The 24,572-nt window shown below is 39.4% G+C and overlaps 1 protein-coding gene across 3 annotated transcripts in view; it reads left to right on the top strand.

Moving 5' to 3' along the window:
• The first annotated feature begins 9,051 nt into the window (after positions 1 to 9,051).
• The window catches only part of LOC104920006 (neuronal acetylcholine receptor subunit alpha-7), a 29,786-nt gene continuing 14,265 nt past the window's right edge, over positions 9,052 to 24,572 (top strand). Inside the window, exons 1-4 of one of the 3 annotated variants that reach the window (XM_027283941.1) lie at positions 9,052 to 9,538; positions 9,889 to 10,059; positions 20,325 to 20,464; positions 24,144 to 24,188. In XM_027283941.1, coding sequence (XP_027139742.1) covers positions 9,990 to 10,059; positions 20,325 to 20,464; positions 24,144 to 24,188 — 255 coding nt within the window. In that variant the 5' untranslated portion in view covers positions 9,052 to 9,538; positions 9,889 to 9,989. Of the gene's footprint in view, positions 9,597 to 9,888; positions 10,060 to 20,324; positions 20,465 to 24,143; positions 24,189 to 24,572 lie in introns of all 3 variants that reach the window. The other 2 variants (XM_027283899.1, XM_027283875.1) reach the window with 2 other exon arrangements.

Raw genomic sequence — 24,572 nt, 5'->3', positions numbered from 1 at the left:
TTGAATTTCAACATTTTAAGACATGATATTACACACCTTCCTAAACACAATTGTGAAGAAATTTCTTGGTAAGGATTCAGTTCTCAGATTGGTCAAATATCTGCTAAAATGCCCTTACTAAATACACTAAAGAATTTCAAAAACAAAAACTAGATTTTTTAAAATATTTTTTTTTAACTCAAAATCACATCTCCTATTACAAACAGCAATGGGTTGTGGAGGAAGGCAGCATGAGCAGTGTGTGTTGGATGTGGCAGATCTGCCCGTAAACTAATACAAGGAAATGGACTGAACTTCATAAAGCGCCTTTCTACAAAGTGCTTTAAGTTAATGCCTCTTATGCACCCATTCACACACACACTAATATATCTGGGAAACAAACAGGCACCAAAAACAACGTATGTAACTTTTAAAGTGATTATTATAAATGTTTACTCCTTATGTAAGCACCAAACCAACGTATGTATTTGTCATCCGCCAGGACGTGTTGAAGAGATGAGGTTACCATGACGATGAGTTAGTTAGAAAAACGTCTGTTTATTGCCGGAACATTAACGGTTACTGTCGGCTGTAACCACGACAACAACAACAACTTCAACTCAAACTGTTTTCACACTTCCCGCCCCTTCGCTCATCCTCCAATCACATACCAGCCTTAAACACATTCAGACATGAATCAGACTCACCTACATCGTCTTTTTCTGGCCTTCTTCGATGAAAAGTCCTGGATAATATCAAACTCCAACTCCCGGACCAGTTCGGCTTCTGTGTCCATGAGTGACAGACTGTTCAGGCGCCTCTGGGTCATTTTTGTCCGAAGTTCATTTTTTATCCAGGCCATTTGCGAAAACGACGCAGTTTGTGACAGGAAGCGTCAGATACAGTCTCACGGCAATGTACACATTAGGAAATGTTGACTGTCATTCCCGCCTCATCCTCCACTGTGATAGGACGTAGCTCAGGCTGCCGCTGTCCGCCGTAGTTCTGGTCCGGACGGTGTCCACAGGAGGCGGTGCCGCTTCACCACGACCAACCGTCTCCGGTGAACTTGAGCTAGCAGCGTTAGCATCCTGCTGGAGCGGTGAGGTGTCGTCCTGGCTCCGCTGTTTTGAGTACCATCATCCTGCCTCGGTTTTCTGGTGAAAAAGGTTGAGGTGGATGGTATTTGCTCCACCAAAGCAGCATCTTTCTTTTTCTTTCTTTTGTTTTCTTTTCGCTGAACCACTGAGCGCCCGTTTCTCCATTTTAAAACACCGCGCGTTTGACCCCGGCTGGCGTACGTACGTCATTGCGTCATCACACATTACTCGTTAATATAATTTTCTAAAACATTCAAATGATTTCATTATTATTTTATTATTATGCAACATTTTCAAAATCAGATTATTATTTTTTTCATTCTACAAAAAAAAAAAAAACGCGCTAGGGCCCCTATTGGCTCTGGGGCCCTGGGCACACGCCCACTTTGGCCCATGCGGTAATCCGTCTATGTTTATAATGTAATATTATTTATAATAAATCACTTTAAAAGTATATATACTTGTTTTTGGTGCCTTTTGTTTCCCAGATATATGAGTGTGTGTGATGGGTGTATAAGAGCATTAACTTAAAGCACTTTGTGAAAGGCGCTTTATGAAGTTCAGTCCATTTCCTTGTATTAGTTACGGCAGATTGCCACATCCAATATGGCGGACAGGTTGACGTTATCGCGACCAACGACCAACCCGCTCAATGCGGCGTCTATGTATATATGTCTATGGCAGAGATCTCGGCAGTGCAAAGGTTTTAGAGAGGTTAACAGGGTCACATTTAACTCTTACATCACAGTAATCTACCCCGAACATATATCAGGTATTACTGATACCGTGCGCTTCATTTAAACGAGCAGAGACAGCTTGCGTCCTTCCGGTGGACAGGCAGGAACCATGACGAGTTTAGCCAGTAAAGTGTTCTGCAGGGTGGAGAGGCTGTGTCGCCACCTCCCCGTGGTCCTCAACACCTTCCTGGTGTTCTCCATCACCGGGGAGGTGAGCTACCTGGTGTTGCTCGAGGCTCCTCTGGAGCCGGAGCAGCAGAAGACGGCGGGGTCCGCCTGGTGGAAAGCTGTCCACCTGCTGGCTCAGTACTTCATGCTGGGAAACATCTGCTGGAACTCCGTGCTCTTCCTCAGGACCAGCCCCAGCATCAGGGGGGTGTTCCTGGGAGGAGAGGGCATGGGTCAGGGGTGGAGGTAAGGAAGGTCATTGGGGCTTCAACGAGGTGCTGGTCCTAATATAGGTAATGGTATAGTATTGTATAGCATCAGTATAGACTAATATAAAACCACAATGTAAATACAAATGCAAAAATAAAACATAGATGCTATACAGAGAAAAAAAACGTGAATGCTGCATGTTGCTTGTATTTGCATAGCAAATGGTAAAAGCAATTACACAATTATTGCACATGAGGTCGTGACACACAGGTAAGATTATTGCACAGGAAGTTATTGCACAAGAGATTTTGCATGTTGGGGGGCTAGTGCATGTGTGCATTCAGGATGGTGATGGCTTTGGGAAAGAAACTGTTTCCGAGTCTGTTTGTCTTGGTTCTAGTGCACCTGTAGTCAGTAGTCGAGCTGTAAAATGAGACCAGGGGGGATGGTGAAATTTTTCTGGGGTCCCTTCCTGCATTCTAGTCAATTTTAGGGTGACTTGCTACAGTAGACATGGCAATTCCTAAATCCCATCTAATTCATAGTTTGCATTCTCAGTTGCATGGCCTGCACAAGACAATACTATTTATCGGAAGGAAACAATAACCACTTAACTACAGTACAGTATTTATATTGTTAAGGTCACACAAGTGATTAATTTGTCACAATTAATGACACATTTACATCCTCAAGTTGTTCATACTGTCATACACAATGTTCAATGAAAACAAGTCCAGTCACGCAGACGTCACAGATACCCTCAGAATAAATGAAGTGACATCACCACCAAGTGGTGAGCCGGAGAGATGTATCATAAAAGATACAACATGAATTTTGCAGTTATTTTCCCCCCAAAGAACTCTTCTTATTTCCTCCTCTCATGCATTAAAATCAAACATATTTTCTTTCATTTCATGCAATAGTCCTTTTATAAGACAATGACAAAAACAAAAAAGGCACTTGACTTCACTGATTTGTTTTGCTTTGATTGTAACTTTTATTGAATAAATGTTTGATTGCAGGCATCGTTGTTTTAGATGAATCTATACACTCATAGAAGCAACTCTATTTCACATATGTTTCCTATGAATAAAAACATACACTTTTACTACACACTGGCAAAAAATTGGCACCTTGTTTCTCAATTGTATTGTTACTTGTTTGACAATCAGGATATTCGGTCCATCTCATCAAGTTTCTTTTTGTTTTCATCTATTAAAAGGAACAGATGAAATGTAGCCACAAGTACATTATTATATGCATTCCTCTTTTTGTTTTTTTTATCTGTGTCTTCCCGTCTGGCTGTCCAGGTGAGCTCGTGCATTGCGCAGCATCTCCATATACAGCCTGTTGTTTTCCCTGCAATAGACAAAAGAAAAACACTGAAAAAGAAGTGGCTCTTCACTTGAATTATATTAGAAAGTCATGATACTGTAAGACACATTGGATAAAACAGTCTGACAAATTGCACATCTTTCCTGCTGAATATTCCACTTACGTAGCCACAGAGCGGTCAAACATCATGTTACTCATGTCCATGTAGTACTGAGCATCTGTTCGTATGGCTGTCCAGTACTCGTTTGCCTGAAGAAGAAAGGCGCTTTGTCATAGAAGCGCCTCTTTCATGGCTGAGAAAGTCTTGTGTATTCACTGGCTATAAATTATGATCAAACTGGCTGTTGCTGCACAGCGTTACCTGTTCCTGAATGGTGTAGCCCCACTGGTTCTGAGAGTGGTGTGGATCCCAGTATCCAGACTGTCTCTTCAGCCTGATGAATTTCTTTGCCTCCTCTTCCTTCACGAAGGGGGCAGCAATTACCCCTGAACACAATGTTTAAAACAGACAGAGAGAGGCGATAACAAGAGTTTTCATTTCAAATGTTTAAGTCATGAACATTTTTACCAGTGTAAAAGTGTTTTTTTAAACGGTTGTGCAAATCTTACATGGTTTCTGTAAATAACGTAAATGCAGGCCAGTCTTGAAATGAGATTACATTACTCAGTCTGAATATTCAAGTGGATTATCAGAGCCCCAAGTCCAAGACATCAACACATGATAATTAAACACAAGTGAAATATTTTTAAAAAAAGTAATTCATGAAATTGTCTGACTTACCACTCAAAAGAGCGAACAGGATCACAAGCTTCATGTCTATAAAAAGTTAAACAAATAATGTAAATTATTATAAAGTCACAAATAACAAACACTCAGAAATACACACAGACGTGCATTATTATTCAAGAAAACTTTACAACTGCTTCTTTTCACCCCTTGTGTAAATCATAGCTGAATAAATAAGCAATGCAGATAAAGACTATAAAGAACGTGAGATTTACCTGCAGTGTGGGCAGAGAGCTGTTAATCGACAAAATGTCTGAGTGTCTTCAGAGCTCAGAATCTCTCGTCTGAATGTGAAAGTGAACAAGAGTGTCTTTCAGACTTTTTTTTACCAGATGAGGGATGAATGGAGTCAAGCATCAGGCTGGCCACTCAAGGTAACCACTTATCTGGGTGCCAGAACTTTGACAGACCATCCAAAAACACAAACACACACACACACACACACACACACACACTGGTGCTTCAGCACAGGAACAAGTCAAGCTCTCAGAGTCGACATAAAGACGACCCTGTCTGGCCTAACACATTGCAGAGATTTCAGCAAACACATTTCTCTGTGTTTTCCAGTCAACATTTTTTAAACTTTGTCATCAAAAACTCATATTATTGATTATTTAATAAAAGTTTATGGCACGAACAGCAGTTTTTTTGTTATTATATTTGTTCTTAAGTGTCATTTTTAGCTTTGTTCCCAATAAAAACGCGTTGTGTTGTCGCTGAAACCTTCTCACATTATATTCTTCCTCTAACTCGCACACACCATGTTTGAATTCTTCCTGTTTTACTGTTCAAATAAAAAAACATTTATTGTATGACATGTTTTTGTGGTTATTGAAGAATTATAATATGTGTCCAATTAATATCCATTCATTTTGTGTACATCCAGATTTCTTCCACTGGGTGGTGTCCTCACCATAGATTTATCTGGTAGTCAGTTCAAGGTATCTATCAATTCTTGTGTATAATAAGGAAATATTAAAAATATTTTTGTTATTAGGAATGTATCGGATGCTGACAATGGATTAAAATAATCAGTAGAAGGATATACGCCTATTCAGAAATAGAAGTTTGCAAAATAATTATTTGAACACATTATGCTGCAGTAAATTCTGGACATATCAGGAATAAAAGCGACACAAAATAAAGATATTAATTAAAACTGTTTTGTAATACTGTAACTGACTGCTGTTTATAAAATATTTTGAAAGAGAAGGGAATTTAAATCCTGGTTTTTGAGTCAGTAAAGGCTTTCTAAGACCTCAAAGATTTGAAAGCAGGTCCCACGTGTATTAATTTGGGGTTCTACTTTTCAAGGTGCTTTATGAGAGCTCAGATCCTTTATGAGCAGGAGGGAGTCTGTGAATTTCTTAGTGTGATGTAATATTTACACTCTTGCTGCATCACTAATGCAGCCGCATGAAAGTGACCACCAAAAAGCTTAAATGAGGGTAGTGACGAGGAGTTGATGCAGTAAAACATTAACTGAAAGTCCAACAGAACAAAACTCATGAATAATATACACTCCTTCTATTTATGAATCTAAGCATCTCTAAGTATGTGACAATATGTACTTGGATGAACTCTTCTTTGAACATGTAAACCTTTCTTTGATCACACGCTGTTGTCCACCCACGCAACGCACAACCCTGCTTTGTTTATGTTTTCCTCTCTCTAAGTCTCTCGCACTCCCTTGTGTGCACTGCTGACCTTTTCCACAATGACCTCCTAAGTATGTGTGAGAGGTCTGACCTTTCTTTGATATCCTTTAATAAACTGAGTCGCCACCTGTCCTGCGTGAGAGACAAAACGGCAGCAGGATCGAGACTCACTTCATCATGTGGGCGGGTATTTATTACCTAAAAACACGCATTCCAGTGCAGAGAAGCTTCATACTAATTGTTGCATTTATTATCCAAACATAATTGGCTACAAATCTTTCAGGTGTGAACATATTTCTGAAAAGACTTCAGTGTGAATGCACATATGCAGACACACAAATAGATTCACAAATGCACGCACACACAGACACACACCTCGGGTAGCTCTGGGACCCTTGTGCTCTCTGTCACCGCAAAAGCTTTGCATCTTCCACACATCAAAGGTAGCGACTCAGACAAAACTAAAACTCATATGACCCCATTCTATCATACACACACACACACACACGCAGACATATGCAGCCTGCTGGGACGGGAATATTTCAAATATTTAATTTAAGAAACAGGGAAAGGGGATGAGGAGCATGTTAAACAAGGAGTGAAATTTTCAGAAGAGAAGGAAAGAAGCAATGGTAGCTCTGTATTTCTTCATCAGGTTCATTAGCAGAACATTTCCCATTTATAAAACAGAAAATCAATAGCTCCCTCTGGTCTTCACACTTTTATCTACACTAAGACCTGCTATCAGTGGAACGATGCATTTAAAAACACTAAAATATGATGCTTCTCTCTCCTAATTAAATAAAATGCAGGCAGATTGCACGCTCCAGCTCGTTCAGTCTGAAACGTCTGCTAAGACATTCAAAATGTGTGAAGCTCAGCCGCTCAGGACTTTGAAACATTAAATCTACAGGTGTTATACTTCCTCTGAACTTTGGTGTTCTAACAAAAATAGTTTCGCTGCACAGTTCTTGTCTTCTTTGTCACTGCTTCTTCTTTGTTGTTTTACCTAATAATTATCAATCAGTTATAATTATGTGCACAAATCAATCTGTTTCTGTCTGATGTTTGACTGACAAAGACCACAATCTGAGCAGCTAACACTTTGTCGGTGGTGAGAGTCTGCACTTTTTTTGGTGAGACATTTTGTGTTGTTGTGTGAGTTTGTGTACTCTTTTCCTAACACAGCCTGAGTTAGGAAGTGTTTGCAGCCACCCCCCCACCTCGCTCCCAAAGGGGCAAAATAATGTTGAGAGCACAGGCGAAGGCAACACACGGGGAGCAAAATGATGCTTCTGGCAAAACAGATCTCCAGACACATACATAAAAATGTTTGCATATAACCGGATGTACATCCAACATAGGAGTTATAATGTAATGTAATGGGATCCAGCCTTGGACGATGCCAGCAGCTCTTCACAGTTCATGCTGTCAGACTTTTCCAGTTCAAAGCCTTTTGTCAGTTTCGTTATACATATCTTCTTGTCGTACATGGCAAAACAAATCTGATACTTCCAACCATGAGCTCATGGTTGGAGATCAGATTAATCAAATTTTATAATCATGTACTGTTGATTTCCACATCAGGTTACAACTTCTGGAAGCATTATTCTGCATGTCATGTGCACTACTATGATTTCAGCAGATTTTTGCAGTTTTTAACAAAACTTTATTTCGCTTTTAGTTCACAGATGGCTCTATGTGGTTTCCTTGGTAAAACGGGGATTAGTTTAATGTCACCGCCTCCTCACTGAGTGTGGATGAAGGTTGTGATCAGAGGTTTCACTGAGCCCACTGTGGTTGTCGGCCCACCTACGGCACAGCAAAGACAGATATGGGATTCTGTAGCATATCACACCTAACAGCATAAATCTTCTCTGATGGAGCTCAAGACTTAAGGGACGTATAAAAAAAATAGCAAGAACTGGTCTAATACCACTGGTAGAGGACTTCTGCTTAGATGATAGGAAGAGAGAGGAAAAGAGGAGCCAGGCAGTAAGACATTTTACAGAAATGTGCAGTGTTTTCCTTCATTGTGTGTTGGATCATGTTTCCGTCTGGAGTTATTAATGGACTTGAATAAATAGGTCGATTGGTTATGACTCAGGCTTCTCACAAAAAGGTGACAAATATGACAAAAATGCAGTTGATTAACCTCTTTCATCGGGAAGTGGAAAATTGCAGTGTGACACGCAGCACATTCATAAATGAGAGTCTACAGCTGTGGCAGAAGGAGGGCTGACATCTGCGCCACAGTTTCAGGCCTTTTTTGTTAATACATTTTTGTCCATGCAGAGGAAGCTCAACAAGCTCCAAACACAACACTGACACATTATTAATTTATAAAGCTGATATGGAGTGTGTTAGCAAAATATTTCTTATTTACACACTGAGCAGTCACAGAGCAACATTAGCATTCACCTGGAGTTTTGTCTCTGTCCACATGATGAATGTAAATCCGATATTCGCTCTCCTTTTGGTCTGTCTTCCTCTAAATGCTCGACTGCGTTTACCAGCAAGTCACTAACTTTGCTCGTCTGCCGTTGTGGTGTTGCACAGGTAGCATACAGTGAGTTTTTAGAGCTCTTGTGCTGATGAGAGCAAAACAATGTCTCTAAAAGACTGTTATGCCCCAGTCTAGGGGCCTAGAGCATAACAAGAAGTAGGTGCCTCAATCTTCCCCGAGTCCCAAGTAGCCACTTACACAGGTTTTTATGCACAAACGAAAAAAGGTTTATTTACAAAAGTCAACTTTAAAAAAACTATAACTAAGGTATCAACTTCAGGGTGGACCCAGGCCAAAACAAACTATCTTAAAAATAAATCACTTTGCTCAGAAAATCAAAATCACAATAAACTTACCTCCCTAAACTAACAAAAACAGGAGAAAACACGATCAAACAAAATGGCAGTCCACCCCTACTCTTCAAACAAAAAGCTACTTCTAAGGTCATACAGACAGTTCGGCAAAAGGACATGTGGCAAAAGTTGGGTGAGGAGGAGGATGAGGAAATGGTGTCCACCTGGCAGCCGCCATCTTGGCTCCTTTTATTTTTGGGGCTTTCAGGCCCAGCCAATCACAAGCCAGGACTGGAAAATTACTGCACCAATCGCCTCCTGGGGATGGCACATCCTATTTGCATATGAAATAGCAGACACAAGCACAGGGCACACAAAGAAACATACACAGACTACAAACAAACATGACCACAGTCATAACAAAGACAATAAAAGGTCCCTCTGGACCTGCAGAGCTGGGTCATAGTTCTCTCTTGGTTCATCACAAGGAACCCCTTTCAGAGTCAGTAAAATGATGATTAGTAGTAGAAATAAGATCAGAGCTATTTAAAATACTAAAATGAAATCAACTGGCATGTTGCTCTTCTGGACACACCCTCATTTGTGATGTCACAGGGGCACAGAAGCATCTATTTTAGGTGAGAAATGGACTATCAGTAAAAGATAGAGTGCAGTTTGTGAACACCTGAACAAACTCCTGAACAACAAACACAAACTGTTTACGTCACACTGCCCCCTGCTGCACGCTCACATCTTTAAAAGCAGGTGAGCACATCCCGGAGACAGGTGAGCGCACGAGACACAAAACAGCTGGTTTTATCAGGTTAGTAGAGCTTATTAGGACACTGATGTCGCGTGTTAGCGTTAATATACAAGTCAACCTTTTGGAAAATGCGATTTCAACAAAAAACATGAGCAATTTTAGGATTTAAATGGCACATTGGTTATATGTCATTTGGAAACAAACATCCTAAAGTTCACAAAATCACTCCGCGTGATTGTTTCTGAAGCAGCGTGAACGCGCCTATCTGAACTCCACACTCATTCTTTTTTTTTTTCTTTTTTTTTTTTATCTCACACACTCTTACCTCCCTCCTACTCATCTCTCTCACCAGCCTCATGTACACACCGCCGCCAAGCCGGAGCCCATTCACTCTCTAGCCGACACTGAGAGCCCGCTGTCGGGGACCGGCGGTGTCCACTGAGCGGTGCCAGGATGCGGTGCCACAAGTTTTGGGGACCGTGTTCGATTGGATTTTATATTTGTGCGGCCATGCTGTTCAAAGGTAGGTCTGCAGGAGAAGTTTTTAGATGAATCAGGACTATAAGAAAATGCTCAATTTAGCTGTGAAATCACCAATATATTACATTATTATGTGTTATTATTATAAACATGCGTTTAGCATGGATTTTGGGATAATCTCGACATCAGTTTACATTTATATATCATTCCTAAAGGGACATGACTTTTGGTGTGGACTTTGTAAAAAGCATTTTTTAACAATTTGTAAACTTTTGTTTGAGAAGCTAGTAAAATTAAAGACCTTTAAATAAAAACCTGAATTTAATTTGAGCCATCAAGTATTCTATTGAATGACACTGGCTTCTGTATCTTAGTGTGAATTAGTAAAAATAAATAAATACATAATCACATCTTTCTGCACACTGAATGTCAAAGGTTATGTACCTTTGTAAAAGAGCGAGTTATTACACTAAAAGTTTCACTGTGCACGTCTGCCTGCATTTATTTGTGTGTGTGTGTGTGTGTGTGTGTGTGTGTGTGTGTGTGTGTGTGACAGGAGTGTGTGCATTAATGTTCGCTCATTCGTGTGCAGTGAGATATGGATGTACATCTCTAATTCTCTACTAAGCCCCATCCCATCATCATCACCATCAGCATCAGCCTCTGTAACATCTGGGTTGTTTACTTACCAGTTTGTGACACAGAGGCTTTTCTGGAGACATGCTTTCAAACCTATCTGTGTGTGTGTCTGTGTGTGTGTGTGTGTGTGTGTGTGTGTTCACCATGCACATATCCAGACACTGATCCAGACAGTGGTAATCTTGTTGGGAAGTATTGGGGGAGAAACGACTTTGACGACTGAAACAAAGACCGAAGATGATAGATGGTGTTGCTCTCTCATGGTGGGACAATGTTGGTGTCCAGATTGTGTCTCTCCTACTGTGAAGTCACCGCAACAGACATAAAGCTACACTTGTCATGTCATTTAGAACGGAGTTTCAAAATTGTAGTTTTCTTCTTTCATTTCTCTTAAACAATAAAGAAAAAGAAAAGAAAAATCTGCAAACAAGGTGGGAACGTCTCTTTCAAACAATTTTCTGCAGCAACTATCGAGATAGATAGATAGATAGATAGATAGATAGATAGATAGATAGATAGATAGATAGATAGATAGATAGATAGATGTGCATGTGTTACAGAACCAGCTTTCTGCTTGTAGGCCTAGTACGTTCACATTCACTGTACCATTGATAAGCAGCTTTAGCCTGTCAAGGAAACAGAGACAATAGAGGTGTGATTGGACAGTTTAGTTTCCTTTAAATAGAAACATGATTTTGTGACGACATAGGCTCCACACGGCTGTGCAAACAAATGACAGAGTGAATTAAACATACATACTCAGTCTTGTAAAAATAGATTCAGATTTGTAATTGTGGCTAAGTTGTCACTGAGCAAGTTTTCCCCTCAGGCAATGGACATTGTTGTTTTGGTGACTTAATATAAAAGACTGAATATCCCATGATTCAGTTGCAGTAAAGAACAATACATACACCCTCCAATTCATTTATTTTTCTGAGGATCAGAGACTGGTAAGAGTGATTTTTTTTTTTGGCACAGATGCACTATCTGCTTGATTTCAGTGCAACGCCTCATCTCTCCCGATGTCTTCCTCTGTCTCTTTCATTTAGTCTCTGTCTCTCTCGCTGACTCCTCCGCAGTCTGTCTGCCTCTTGTTTTTTCTATGCTCAGCAATTTACCACTTTGCCAGACTCTGTGCTGTCTAATCATGAAGTTTATGTAAAATTGACTTTTTATGCGCTTGTTCAGCAGTTCAGACGTGTGTTAAGGTGGTGTAAGTGCTGCGGTTCATTCACTGACAACACTAAAATGGTTGACAGGCTGTGCTGCCTTCAAGTTACCTCAAAAGTTTAAATCTGTATATATAACTGTATATAAACACCCTAAACCAACATATATATATAACCAGTGGAGCTTTCTATAGTTTTTGTTCTTCAAAAATATGCTAGGCATGGTAGATTGTGTTTAATGGCGTAGAAACATGGATGTGGTAGTCAAGCACTCGGGGTTGCAACAGGGTGAAGGTCTTAGCTCCTGGATTAGGATTAAACATCCAATGGTTTTAGGGCTGTGAGCATTCAACCATAGATTATAAATCTCTCTTCTATGAATCCATCCATCCAAAACTCCATTAACACACCACGCCATAGGCTCTGATCCCTGCTCGCCTGTTGATTGTCACATGATGCTGGGAATGATGCATTAATGGATGGCTCATCAGTTGCTTTGAGTGTGCCACACATACAGTGGTAATGAGCACGTGGAAACCCACTAAGTTACAGAGAAACGTACAAAGAGACACAGAGACATGAAAAACTTTACCAGGCAGCTGCAGAAAGTGAAAATGGGATGAAATTGATTATGTCAAATTGATCGTATTACTTTAATCCCTGTGGTCTCCTTTACTGTCGCTCATCTGTCTCTGCACACTCCCTCATGTCTCTTCGACACACCCTTTCGTCCTCATCCTGATTTTTCTACATTGCTTCTTATCAGTGACATGGTGTCCCTTTTTTTGCCTTTTTTGTCCGTTCTAGTGTTTTTAAAGGTATGATATGAACATTCATACATTGTGAACTAGAATTCATATGTTTCTCATATGTATGCATGTATGTATGTATATGTATGTATATGTATGTATAACTGTCACATTATTTTCACCTCCCTCTTCTCCCTTCCTCGTACATTTATATGCATTCACCTCCCTCATTTTGTACCTCCTGTTAACATCTTTAATTTAATTTCTCTGATTCGCTCCCCCTCTCTGTCCTCCCTGTCTGTCTTTTTAAACAAGTTAGACAATCAGCCAGCCACATGGGTTAACATGAAGGCTTAAAGCTGCTGAACATCTGGATATTTCACTGCTGACCTCCCCTGACTCATCCCCCCACCAAATGATTTAAAGTGAAATAATGAGGTGCTAGACCATTGTACAAGTGACCTTAATTTAAATCAATGCACTTGATTAGTTCTAGAGGCAGAAAGATGTAAGCTACACACGTGTGAATGCATACACATATAAATCCTTACACAGTAACAGTGGAGCCAAAACAAGTATCCTTTTAGGTTTTGTGTCTCTTGAAGGACACTTGTTTCTCAAAAAACATGAATACAAGACAGTGCACCTTTTACACACACATGCATGCACACGGACACACACTTTGTTCCAGACACCATAAGGTCTGAGTCCCATTATTTCTTCACCTTGGGGTGTTTTTCTTACAGACAGTTAAATGACAGTTTTCAAGGTCTTGGCCATAATCTAAAGGGGAGATAGATGGCCATCCATTTAAAAGTCTGAGAAGGGAAGTGTCAGAATATACATTTGGCAGGGGCTCGTTGGCACACTAATGTGAGGTTGTCTTCTATATTCTAAAGCACGGGTGACAAATGAACAGGCCTGCCAATGGATACAACCTGAGGTCCAATTGCAGAGATGTCATTAATTCCAGTGTTTCAATAAAATGTACAAAAAAAAAAAAAGTAGAATACAGTAGAGTACTTAGTAGTATTGTTTTTTTCTACACAGTATCCCAATGGTTTTGGATTTGCAGTTGTAACTGCCATTTGTAAGCTTCTATTTTTCTTTGTTTTCCCATGCACCCACTCTGTCATGCACTGTCAACTTTTCATGTTTATCATGATCAAACAGCGTGCTGTAATGTGCTGATCCAAGCTTATAACTCCTCCTGTCTGTATTGTTCCAGCTTCAAAGTCAAAGTTAAATTTGGCAAATCTAACATAGCTTCACGTAAACAATAATTCATTGTGGGAGCCACTCCTTCACAACATCATTGGATTGTATATATGCAGTGCTGTTTATTTTACTCTTTAAGTTTCTCCCACACAGACTAACACAAGATATTTGCATCAGAATTACTGTAGATGTGTAGCATTTGTCATGTTGTCGACTGTCCAGCCCCTCAGGGAGTGGCGGTCTGTCAGCGGTTTCTTTGTGCAGCCCCTCCAGGTTCATAACTCTGGTACCTCTGTCCCAGAGTATTCTGGGATCAGAGAGAGTTATGTTCCAGACTGATTAATAGATCTGGCTCCTTAATGGGTTTTTGAGATTTAGCAAGCATGTTTACCACCTTATGAAATAAGATTATTCCAAATAATGAAGGGTTTGTTTCAAAATAATCCTTTCTGTGTTAGCTTTTTCTTTTAGGAATAGGCATAAAAAAAGAACTTTCTGTCAGCATGTAACTTAATGTTGGGCTAAATGGAAATGAATGGCTTGTTTTCTTGTACTTGTATTCTCATCTTCCTAACCCCTTTGATGCCACAGTTTTGTATTTTTTTCACTGTGTATTTATCAGGATTTACATTACATTATCCGGATCCCCAGCTACACTGTGCTAACCCAGTGTATAGAGTATAACAAGCAATAGAATGAGGGGATGTCTTAAAACCTGGAGTAAGCAGCAACCATCATTGCTATGGTAGGTTTTCTCTCTCTGTCAGTCACACACATCTTAAAGACCTGATAACTTCATAAAACAATACATGTTTTTTTTAATGCTTTCTCTTTTCTCGGTGGCAGTGGAGAGATAGTAACACACAAAAAACCATTTATTACTAAAAGGTATGTTTTAGATATCACCTTGATTTGTTTAACTGAAATAATGAAGCTTCATTTTGCAGAGACTTAGATTTGTGGACGTTGTCCTCTGTTGGACAGCAGAGATTAAAGCAACAAATAACTCAACCTGTATGTGGACATGTTTGTGTTGTTTTATCCTACAAGCTGAAAGTGTGTATGATTATGTGTGTTGGACAGTGGCTCAGCTTGGATAGGTTTAGCTCGTCTCATCAGGGGCACTAAAACACCCTGATGCAAGAGATGGTCATTTAGTACTCTGCCTAAAAAAGTAATCCAATATGAGATTTTTAGTTCATGTGTGTATGTGTGTCTGAAAAAGCAAAAGGTAGAATGGGTCCCTCAGGCCATCTGTATTTGGATAGCCTGTGATGAGTGTTTGCAATCCTCATCTGAACGCATTGACCCATTAAAAAAGATGCTAACTGGTGACTGTACTGATCATAACTGTATTTTCAGCTTTTTGTTTATTTCTTTACAACCTAATTGTTGTGTGCTCATTTATTTCAAGTAAGGACAAAAACACTGAAAGCAAACCCAGGACAAGGCGGCAGAGACTGAAAAGGAGCTAACGAGAGAGAGAGAGGCGTATAGAGAAAGAGGGATCAAAAGAAGGGATATCACAAGATTTGGAAAAGCTTGTAAAGGGATAAAGCCACTGATAGATGGAAAGAGGTGCAGTCAAAATAGATAAGAATGAAAAAATGGAGAATAGAATAGCAAAGGAGGGTTTTCCAAAATCTGCAGTGACTTTTACATGAGACGGAAAGAAGGCGTGAAGAATGGAGAGGCTCGAGGGGGAGTAATGGAGGAAGGATGGGAAAATGTGCTTCTCATTTCCCCTTTAATAGTTATTTACATTTGCATATTAAAAAATGTGTTGAATCCCACCACCTCATTGCACTGCGTATGTGTGAATATGCAAAACTCTCTCACAAACTAACAATATGCCCATCCATTCATTAATTATCTACCATTTACAAAATCATGACAAATCAGATTAGACCTTCAACTCTGTGATACTTAATGAGCTAAAAATGAGCTAGAAAATGTATGTTTTGTAAATTTAATTTAAGTTTAAGATTACACAAGGATGTAACTTAGTCAGTGGGATTTTCAATGCTAAGAGCTGTACCTGTACATTTAATATCCCAAAGTTTATATATTTAAGTTTTGCAAGTTGAACATTCAGCTGGCTCTCTTGGTCTACCCTGCAGAGCCTTTATTTCTCTTAGCACACAACAATAAGGATAGTTAAGCTGCCATTGGTGTTTTGGTGCTTATGTATTAAGAATTGTTCCCTCAGAGCAATGCTAAAGTGCTAAAACAAACCAAAATGTACTCATTTGCAAAACTAATGTTGACAGACCTAGAACTTAGTCACTAAATGAATAAACTGGAAAAATGAAAAAGAATGCAATGAACTTAAAATTTGATGCGTGCAGGACAAGCCTGAAAGCATCTTTATAACCTCTGACATTGTTTCTTTTCAACAAACAACAGTGCTGAGCAAAATAGCCGCCTTTTCTCCCTCTTCTCTTTGCTTTGTGCAGAGCTGTCATGTGTCCTAAATTTAATTTTCTTCATAGCCTGCACACAATATGAGGAAACGTTCCCTTTTAGCTGATGCAGGGAAAAATGATCCTTTATTTGAATTCATGGCTGCAGCTGTCCTATCCTGAGTCAGTGGTAGCAGTTGTCAATATGAATTTTTCAAAGAATCTCCCGTGGTGTTGTCAATTCTTAATGTGTTCCTTTAAATCACCAAACCAAAATAGTGGGTCACATTCCAAAAACACAGACAACATTATTCATGTCCTTCTGAATGTCTCTAAAACTTTCCATCAGGGATGGGAGCCCATCCTATTGCAGATTGATTGAAAGGCAGGACGACACATTCTTGGACACATCTCACCACCACAGGGCAAAAAGCATAATGCATAAATATATACAGACTCACTTTACATCTTTTCATGTCTCTCATTTTTAATTTCCATCTGATTCTATTTTACAACAATATGCAAGATATTTCTCACATCCAATATTCTTCCAATGATATTGAGGAAGCGCACACACACACACAGAGAAAATTGGCTTGGTCTCAAAGGGGACTGAATATGTGAACTGTGTTAATATTTTGTGGGGTTCTGCCGAGCTGAAATAAAAGGTCCCCATGGGTGCTGATGTCCTCGGGGTCCCTAAGGTGCCCAGGAGGAGCCTGCCTCTGCTTATTAAACTTGAACTAATTCTATATGCAGACATCACAGAGCTCAGGGGCGACCTCGGTGTGCTACATCAGTGAGTTTAAGTTAACATGTACGCGTCAGTGTCTTCGGTGTTGAACGTGCACATGAATAAGGTCAAAAACATGTTACCTCTGTCTGTGGGATGTTTGAAGTTAAAATGAGCACAGAGGAGACAAAGAAAGGCAACAGTGAATTTTAAATTAGTGTGTGTTTGTGTGTCTAAGTCTGACACAGTGTGACCTTGAAACTGAAAGACTCTTTCTGCAGTCGAAGTGGTTTTGAGATATTGAGTTTGACATAGATAACAAACTTCATTTTCAAAGCTCATTTTCTGTCTTTAATTATAGTTCCCTTTTTGTAAGACATAAAAAAATACAGTTACACAAAAAAAACTTACTTAGACTTAACTACTTAGACTCACGTGACGGCACAACATCTAAACACAAGAGTGGGGGGGCAAAGTGTGCCTGCTTGCCGAAACCGCATTGCAAACAAGAGCGGAATTTAAAGTAAAGAATAAGTCTCACCAGGTTAGTATTGATCCGATACCGATACAGACTTGGTATCGATACTATCGATATTTGCATCAATCCGCCCACCACTAGTGTTAAGCTATTTACAAATGATGGACACATTTTATTCGTCATTGATCATTTGGATAAGTCCACCAATCAGTGACCTTCTTGCAGACCAGAACAAGACACACTGGTGACCCCTGACATTTCCTATAATGACCACAATGGGGTTAAACTGATGGAGTATTGATCTAATTTAGTTGCTTAGCATTAGCACCCAGGGGTTTAATAGAAAGACAATTGATATACATATTAGGACGCTCTATTTTTTTGCCACTTTAGTAGTAAAGTCTGAGTGTGTAAATATTAAAAGGTCAAACTAACTACAGTAAAGCGACACGTAATGAAGACTAAAGATGGTGATTCAGTTTAGTGTCAGAAAGGTCAAAAGCAGGTCAAAGGTCAAACGCATCATTATGCGCATCATAATGTTATTCTGCTTTTTAAACGTATATTGCACGCATACACTTACAGTATGTATTTAAACAAAAGAGCATCAGTAAGAATGATTGTGACATTGTGCTGTTATTGGCCCAATGCATCTTAAACAAACAATATGTTTGATTAAAAGTTAGCATTAGAATAAATAAAGCTTTTAAGAACCTAATAAGGCTTCTTGACGATTGACTTCCTTTCATTACCATTCTGAGGAACTCTCCAGAGGGTTTTCCATCACCTTTAAGTAAAAGGACAAAGGTGGAGAACATGGAAATAAAGAAAGAGGGTGAAGAACAAACGACAATTCTTCCAACTCAATCCACCCCCCCACCCTCTGCTGGAGTTTGTTTGATGAGGCCTCTTGCTGTGTTTGGAAAATGATTTCTTCTTGCCAGCTTCTCATAGCAGCTTCATTAGTGAGATGGATAGGAAAAAAAAAAACACAACAACTAATGGATGTATCCCTTCATCCCTGGCGTATGCTGCACACGTTTCGTTTGTGAATTGAAGTTGGCAGGGTGGTTTATTTGATTTGATCATTTTAATCCCTTCCAAACACGGTTTTATGAGACAAGCAATGATGGAGACTGATCTTTCAATTCTTCTTCACTGACTTTATTAGTTCAGTTATGTTTGTGTGCACCTCAGTTCACAATTCACAGTAATAAAACACAGGAGAGACAGTAGGGAGGTTGGCAGGATAGCAGCTGCAGATGAGGTTGTAGTTAAATTTGAGTGCATGTGTGTATTCAAATGACATTGCCCATAGATACAGTTTTATGACTTTGCTGTATTGATTTATTTATATTGTGGTTTTACGTTTGCAGAAACCATGAGTGGTACAGCTATTAGAGCACTTTCCAGGGTGTCCTTTTTAACATGTTTACAGACAGAAAGACAGTATGGTGTCCATGTCTGTATCCATGTCTGTGGGTGTGAATGGATTCATCCCTTAATCAAACCTCTGATGCATTGATAGAGAGGACGCAGTTTAATGTATTAATCAGCCTGTGTGGCTCCTTGGGAGCAATGATTCGGCTGTGTTGAGCAGCTTCTCGTAACTCCTCGGTCTCAGACCTCAGGCTCAGTCCTGCCATAACTCTCCTCATTACAGCATTAATGGGCCAATCAACACTGTGCCGGGCCAAAAAACACTCCTCTAGTCTTCACAGCTTTACAGGGTTGTAGGGCTCGCTCCCCTCCTTCTCTGTAAACCTCTCCCCTTATCTCTCATTTACAGTGGATGTCTGTATCTAATAAGTCTCCCTAAGAAGATGTGGGAGCCACTATGTTTCATATTTGTCGTGTGTGCCTGTTATCGTGTATATTTCTACACTTCCGTGTATCGCTATGTATGTCACGGAATGTGTTCATAACAATATGCGGCCTGTGTGCTGTTTTGTAAAGCCAGATTCAAACTGCAGGAGTTTTGGGACGATCTACCTCAGATCTACTGACAATCAGAGGAGAAACATTACATTACATTACAGGGAGGGTATCCATACATAGTATAGCATAAATAGAGTATAAGCACTCTGTAGGCCAAGGTCAATAAAATTTACACTGATAGCGTATATGTGTGCCTACGTATTCGTGTGTCTCCCTTTATTTTGGGACAGATGGATAGTGCTAAATGTGTGTGGAAGGTGAGGATGAGAGGATCAATAATGGTGATGAGAGTCGGGCCAATGAGCACATCATTTGAATCACTCTTGACTCACAGTCCTGCCACTCCTTGACTCCTGTGTGTGTGTGTGTGTGTGTGTGTGTGTGTGTGTGTGTGTGTGTGTGTGTGTGTATGCAGATGTCAGCACATGCGTTTATTTATACATTATTCATCAAATTTACTATACATTGTTCATACCAAACACAAGTTTACAGGACGTACTGTAGGAATCTGGGACGTCTTGACACAGACTGTACAAACCCAGGTACCGTGTATGGCAGCGTGTTATTATAATTCAGGCTAATGCCATAAAAGGAAGGGTAAACGGTTAGGAAGGCCATTAAAGCTACTTTCTGGATTAAAATTCAGCCTCAGTACACAAGAATATGATCCAAAGCACGATTTACAGGAAAGGGCTGGCCCACGCCAAAAGACTGAGAGCAATTTAAAAAAAAAATCCTCCTCATCATTAATCCAGCACTAGATTTATGGTTTTAAATGTAAACCAAAATACTGCACACACTGTGTCTATAAATCAAGGAGGGGTCTTTACTATCTGTATTGACCAAAGGTGCATAGTGTACTTTCAACTCTGAAGATCCATTTCCTAATTTTATCCGAGCTAGGACCTTTTGAGTTGAGGCATCAGTGTTTTGTATTTAAAATGATCATCACACAAACCGTGTTTCTTTTGTTTTCACCCAGGGTCGCTGCAGGGAGAACACCAGAGGAGGCTGTACAAAGAGCTGCTGGCTAACTACAATCGACTGGAGAGACCTGTGATCAATGACTCAGCCCCCATCCTGGTGGAGCTGGGCCTCACACTGCTGCAGATCATAGATGTGGTGAGTGGTGATAGCATTCACTTGTATTATGTGTGTGTGGCATGGTGTTTACTTTGCAAAGTGTGTTTTCTATCAGTGTCTTTCAGTTTAATGTGTGTATAGAAGCCGTGGGGGATCTATGAAATAAGCGACACATCCAGCAGCAGGTTTGTGTGGAACAGTGTGGAACAACACTTCTATTACATAAAGACCCTCTGGACTGCCGCACATAATAATTATGGCTGAGGACTTTCATACATTGTTCTTTAATGTTCATGTGTTGACTTTCTACTTGAAAGTGGGAATGGCCGCAACCTGCCTGTCTGTCATTTTTCTTTTAACAATAAGGTTTCAATCATTTTCATCTTTATTCATTTAGTGAAAGCTGCTGAGCATCGATTTTTTTGCAAAGATACCCAGTCCCAGAGTGTTGGCTGCATTCAGTAACCCTGCATGAAATAACACAAAGGTTGTTTGGCAAAAGAATTCTCTGAATCCTGTGTGAGTTTTAGAAAGTGTTGAGCAGTGTTTCGACGTCTGATAAGCCTTTAAAGTCCTTTTGTTGCTCCATAAGGACTTTGTTAATCATATTTCATGTCTCATTGCTTATTTACTCTCAATCTACATTTTTTCATGCTGTCTAAGACTGGAGATAAGAGGTGTCAAACTCTCCCAGTGGCTGTCTTGATACTGTTTTGTGTCGACCTGCGTTCAACACCCCAGACACTTTTTTTTAAAAATTACCATTTCTTCCTCGGTCCTCCAGTGCGTGACCCAGAAATCAATCCAGGTCTGCTATCTTTAATGACTTTTCAAACTGTAAAAATTCAGAGTAGCAGGAGGCCTTCAAATGACTCCTCGACTCATTAACCACCAGAGAGGACCAAAAACCTGCGAGACACTTTGCAGGCTGTATATGCATTTGTCAGTCAGCCCGTCCACAGAGACGGACACTTCAGGGAAGAGTTAGTGAGTTAAATGCTGGTTTCATACAAGCCAGATGTCTGCTCTCATTTGTCAGAACACACAGATATGCCGGTTTGTGTGTGTGTTCTTCCCACAAGGCCTCATGCTTTTCACAGTGGGGCAATTTCAGGCTTGTTTGTCCTTGTTTATGGGAGTTGTTGTTGTCACATTTGTCTGTGAGGAGGAGAATGGAAGAGCGATGAATGTTTTACTCAGATTCTCTTCAGCTTCTGTGTCAATTGGACACGTAACCTAATTTAGAGAGTGTAGTTATGATGCCATTATACTATAACAGGAGGATCCCCTGAATGGAAAATATGGTAGAGAGAAATTTACTCACCTTTTTTTTAGTTGTCACAAAAATTGAATGAGCTCCTTTTTAAATACTCGTTTTAAACAAAAGATAAGATAAGATTTTCACCTCCAAACTGAGAATCACTTATTCAGTTATGTAGCAGTAATAGATGTGTCGAGACCCAGATGTGTGCCAGTATGCTGCAATTTTAAAACACAGATGTTCATTCAACTCATTTATTCATCATCTTTAAAGTAAACAGTGTTGACTGGTGCTCGTATGTTTCTAGGTCAGGTTCCATGTGTTTCTAGCTAAACATGTCCATATAGAGACTCATAGAAACACACAGACAAATCACAAGAGAAGCACACCCACAAATATATTCATTCATCATTCATTAAACAGAAAACAGAAGTCAAGAAAGAGTTTTTTTTTCTCTTTGTCTCGTCTTTGATTGGAAGGAACAAAGGATAAATAGAGTGACAAAGACAATTAGTCTGTATATTATTAGGGCTGTCCCCTGAAAGTTGATGACTCGAGTTATTTGAGTTGACTCACATTTTGTCAGTCGATTCACTGCACGCTGGTTCACCCTCCTCTACTGGTGTCCAGGGTGAGTGTTCGGCTGACAGCACTGTCAGCAGCCCGGCGGGAGAGACTCTCTGTGGTGCGCTGGGTTTTTATAACTGAGTCATGACCTGGATGCACATTCTTACTTTCTCTGACTTTGTGGAATATTTTTCATATCACAGACAACAATCAAAGGCATTAAAAGCTGGGTTAAAACATGAAACTAAAATAGACTGATGTGTAGTGTTGAGTGGAATAAATGCTTAGGTGAATGTACCAATAATAGCATTGAAAAGTAGAAGTTCTGATTTCAGAGTAGTAGAAATAGGAGTAACAAAAGTCTATATTATGTTGGTGGATAATGTGCATTTTGAATTTTTCAGCATTTTCAGAAAAACAGTTAATTCTCAAGTTTATAAGATTAAACTGAATTTCAAAATCACCTAATTTGGGGGTACATGAACAGGAAGGTTATAAAAAATTATTCATTAATTAACTAAACTAGTAATGTGGTGGAGCACGAGTATAAAATAGCATAAAGTGAATACACTCAAGTACAAGTACTTAAAAATTACACTTGAGTACAGTAGTTTAGTAAATGTACTTTGTTAAACTCAGTCTGCTGACCTGGTCCCAGCTGGGCGGGGGGATGGAATCTGTTTCTCAAAAAATTAGATGAGAAAAAACTTTAACCAGTGAACTGCAAGCAGAGTCAGTTGGCATATTTAATGTATGTTCACTGCACTATGCTCTACAGGGTGCTGCATGCAATCTGGTTTTCTGACCTTGACTAGTTGAATGAACTCAATATAACTTAAGGTTATACATTTTTATAGAACCCACAATTCCATTTTCATAGTTTAAATAAATTGCAAACCACTTCATGCTCACATGAACCACGAGGGGATTTAAAATCTCTGAAGAGACACACACACATTTCCAGTTATTACTTTCAGCTGTGACTTTTGCTCCATCATCTGGGTCATCTGCTTCCACAAAAGACATTATAGGAGAGTTTGCCATATGTGCAAACATTTTAACTGCATGATCAGAAAAAGGACAAATAAACAAAAAACAGATGCAATGCACTGAAACGTCTTTGATCCTGTTCAGCCTTCTCCTCCTCTCTCCTCCACCGAAGAATCTGTGCAGACTTTTTCATTTGGAGCAGAAAGTTTTTCATTTGGAGCAACATCATTTCCCAATACTTTATGCACATTTAAAACATTTCTGAAGTTAATTCTTGTTAATAACATATCCATTTGCACAGCTTTATTAATTTTATTTTGGACAATAATAAGTTATTTATAAGCAGAAACTTACAGTAATTGTTTTGTTGTTTATTTAGTTGTTAATAATACGTTTTAATAATGGCAATTTATTGCTTTTAAAATATTACACAAGTAGATAATAACATTTATAGAGCATATGTAATTATTTAAATAAATAGACATATATGAACCTGCTACAAATCTGGTCATTGAGAAGAGAAACACTGTGATTTCTTTTCTGTGAATATGATTTGATTTGTCTCATTATTTTTTTATTGGAGCCAGCATGACATTTTACAGTTCGCCGGCATTGTTTAAATCCGCCTGGACCTACAGTATATTTTCAGTGTTAAAAGTGAACTTTGTTATATCGTTCCACTGTGAAATCATTCAACAGAACTAAACTTGGCTACATAAAACCAGCTGTTACAGTTTTACGTTGCCTGGTTTGTTCTTCTGTGGATATGCAAAACAAATGCACTAACTTGCTGATGACGAAGCACCCTTTCCACTATATTAAATATGAATTTGACCTGGTTGTCCTCTCCTATGCAAAATAAAAATGCACTCTCTCTCTCTTTTCTATTTCTGTCCTCAGGATGAGAAGAACCAAGTGCTGATGACCAACGCCTGGCTGCAGCTGGTGAGTCAAAGTTTGAGAAGGGCACATTATTATCAACTAAACATGATTTAATTACTGTATATTTAAGATTTTATTACAGATTTGATATTGAATTTTATCCATGCACTTCTGGACATACAATTGTATTTTGGATTAATTAATTGTACTTGCTCACAGACTAAAAGCAATATTTATAATCTAACATTATCCAGTTAACTCACCCATCCAAGTATTCTTAAGCTATCTGCAGAGTTCAGTTTCGTGTTAAACTCTTAATATTGGAACTCAGCCACCAGTTTTGCTGAGTGAGAGATGCTACTTTTGTGTGTCTGTGTTCAGTGCTGGCATCAGCATGCTCAGAAAACATGGCCTCAGGCAGGTTGTCAAGCAGAACGTGTAACAAAG

This window comes from Larimichthys crocea, chromosome I (genome assembly GCF_000972845.2).
Source record: "Larimichthys crocea isolate SSNF chromosome I, L_crocea_2.0, whole genome shotgun sequence".
NCBI lineage: Eukaryota > Metazoa > Chordata > Actinopteri > Sciaenidae > Larimichthys > Larimichthys crocea.
Note: the sequence above shows the minus strand (reverse complement) of the source record. Positions and strands in the feature narration are given on the sequence as shown.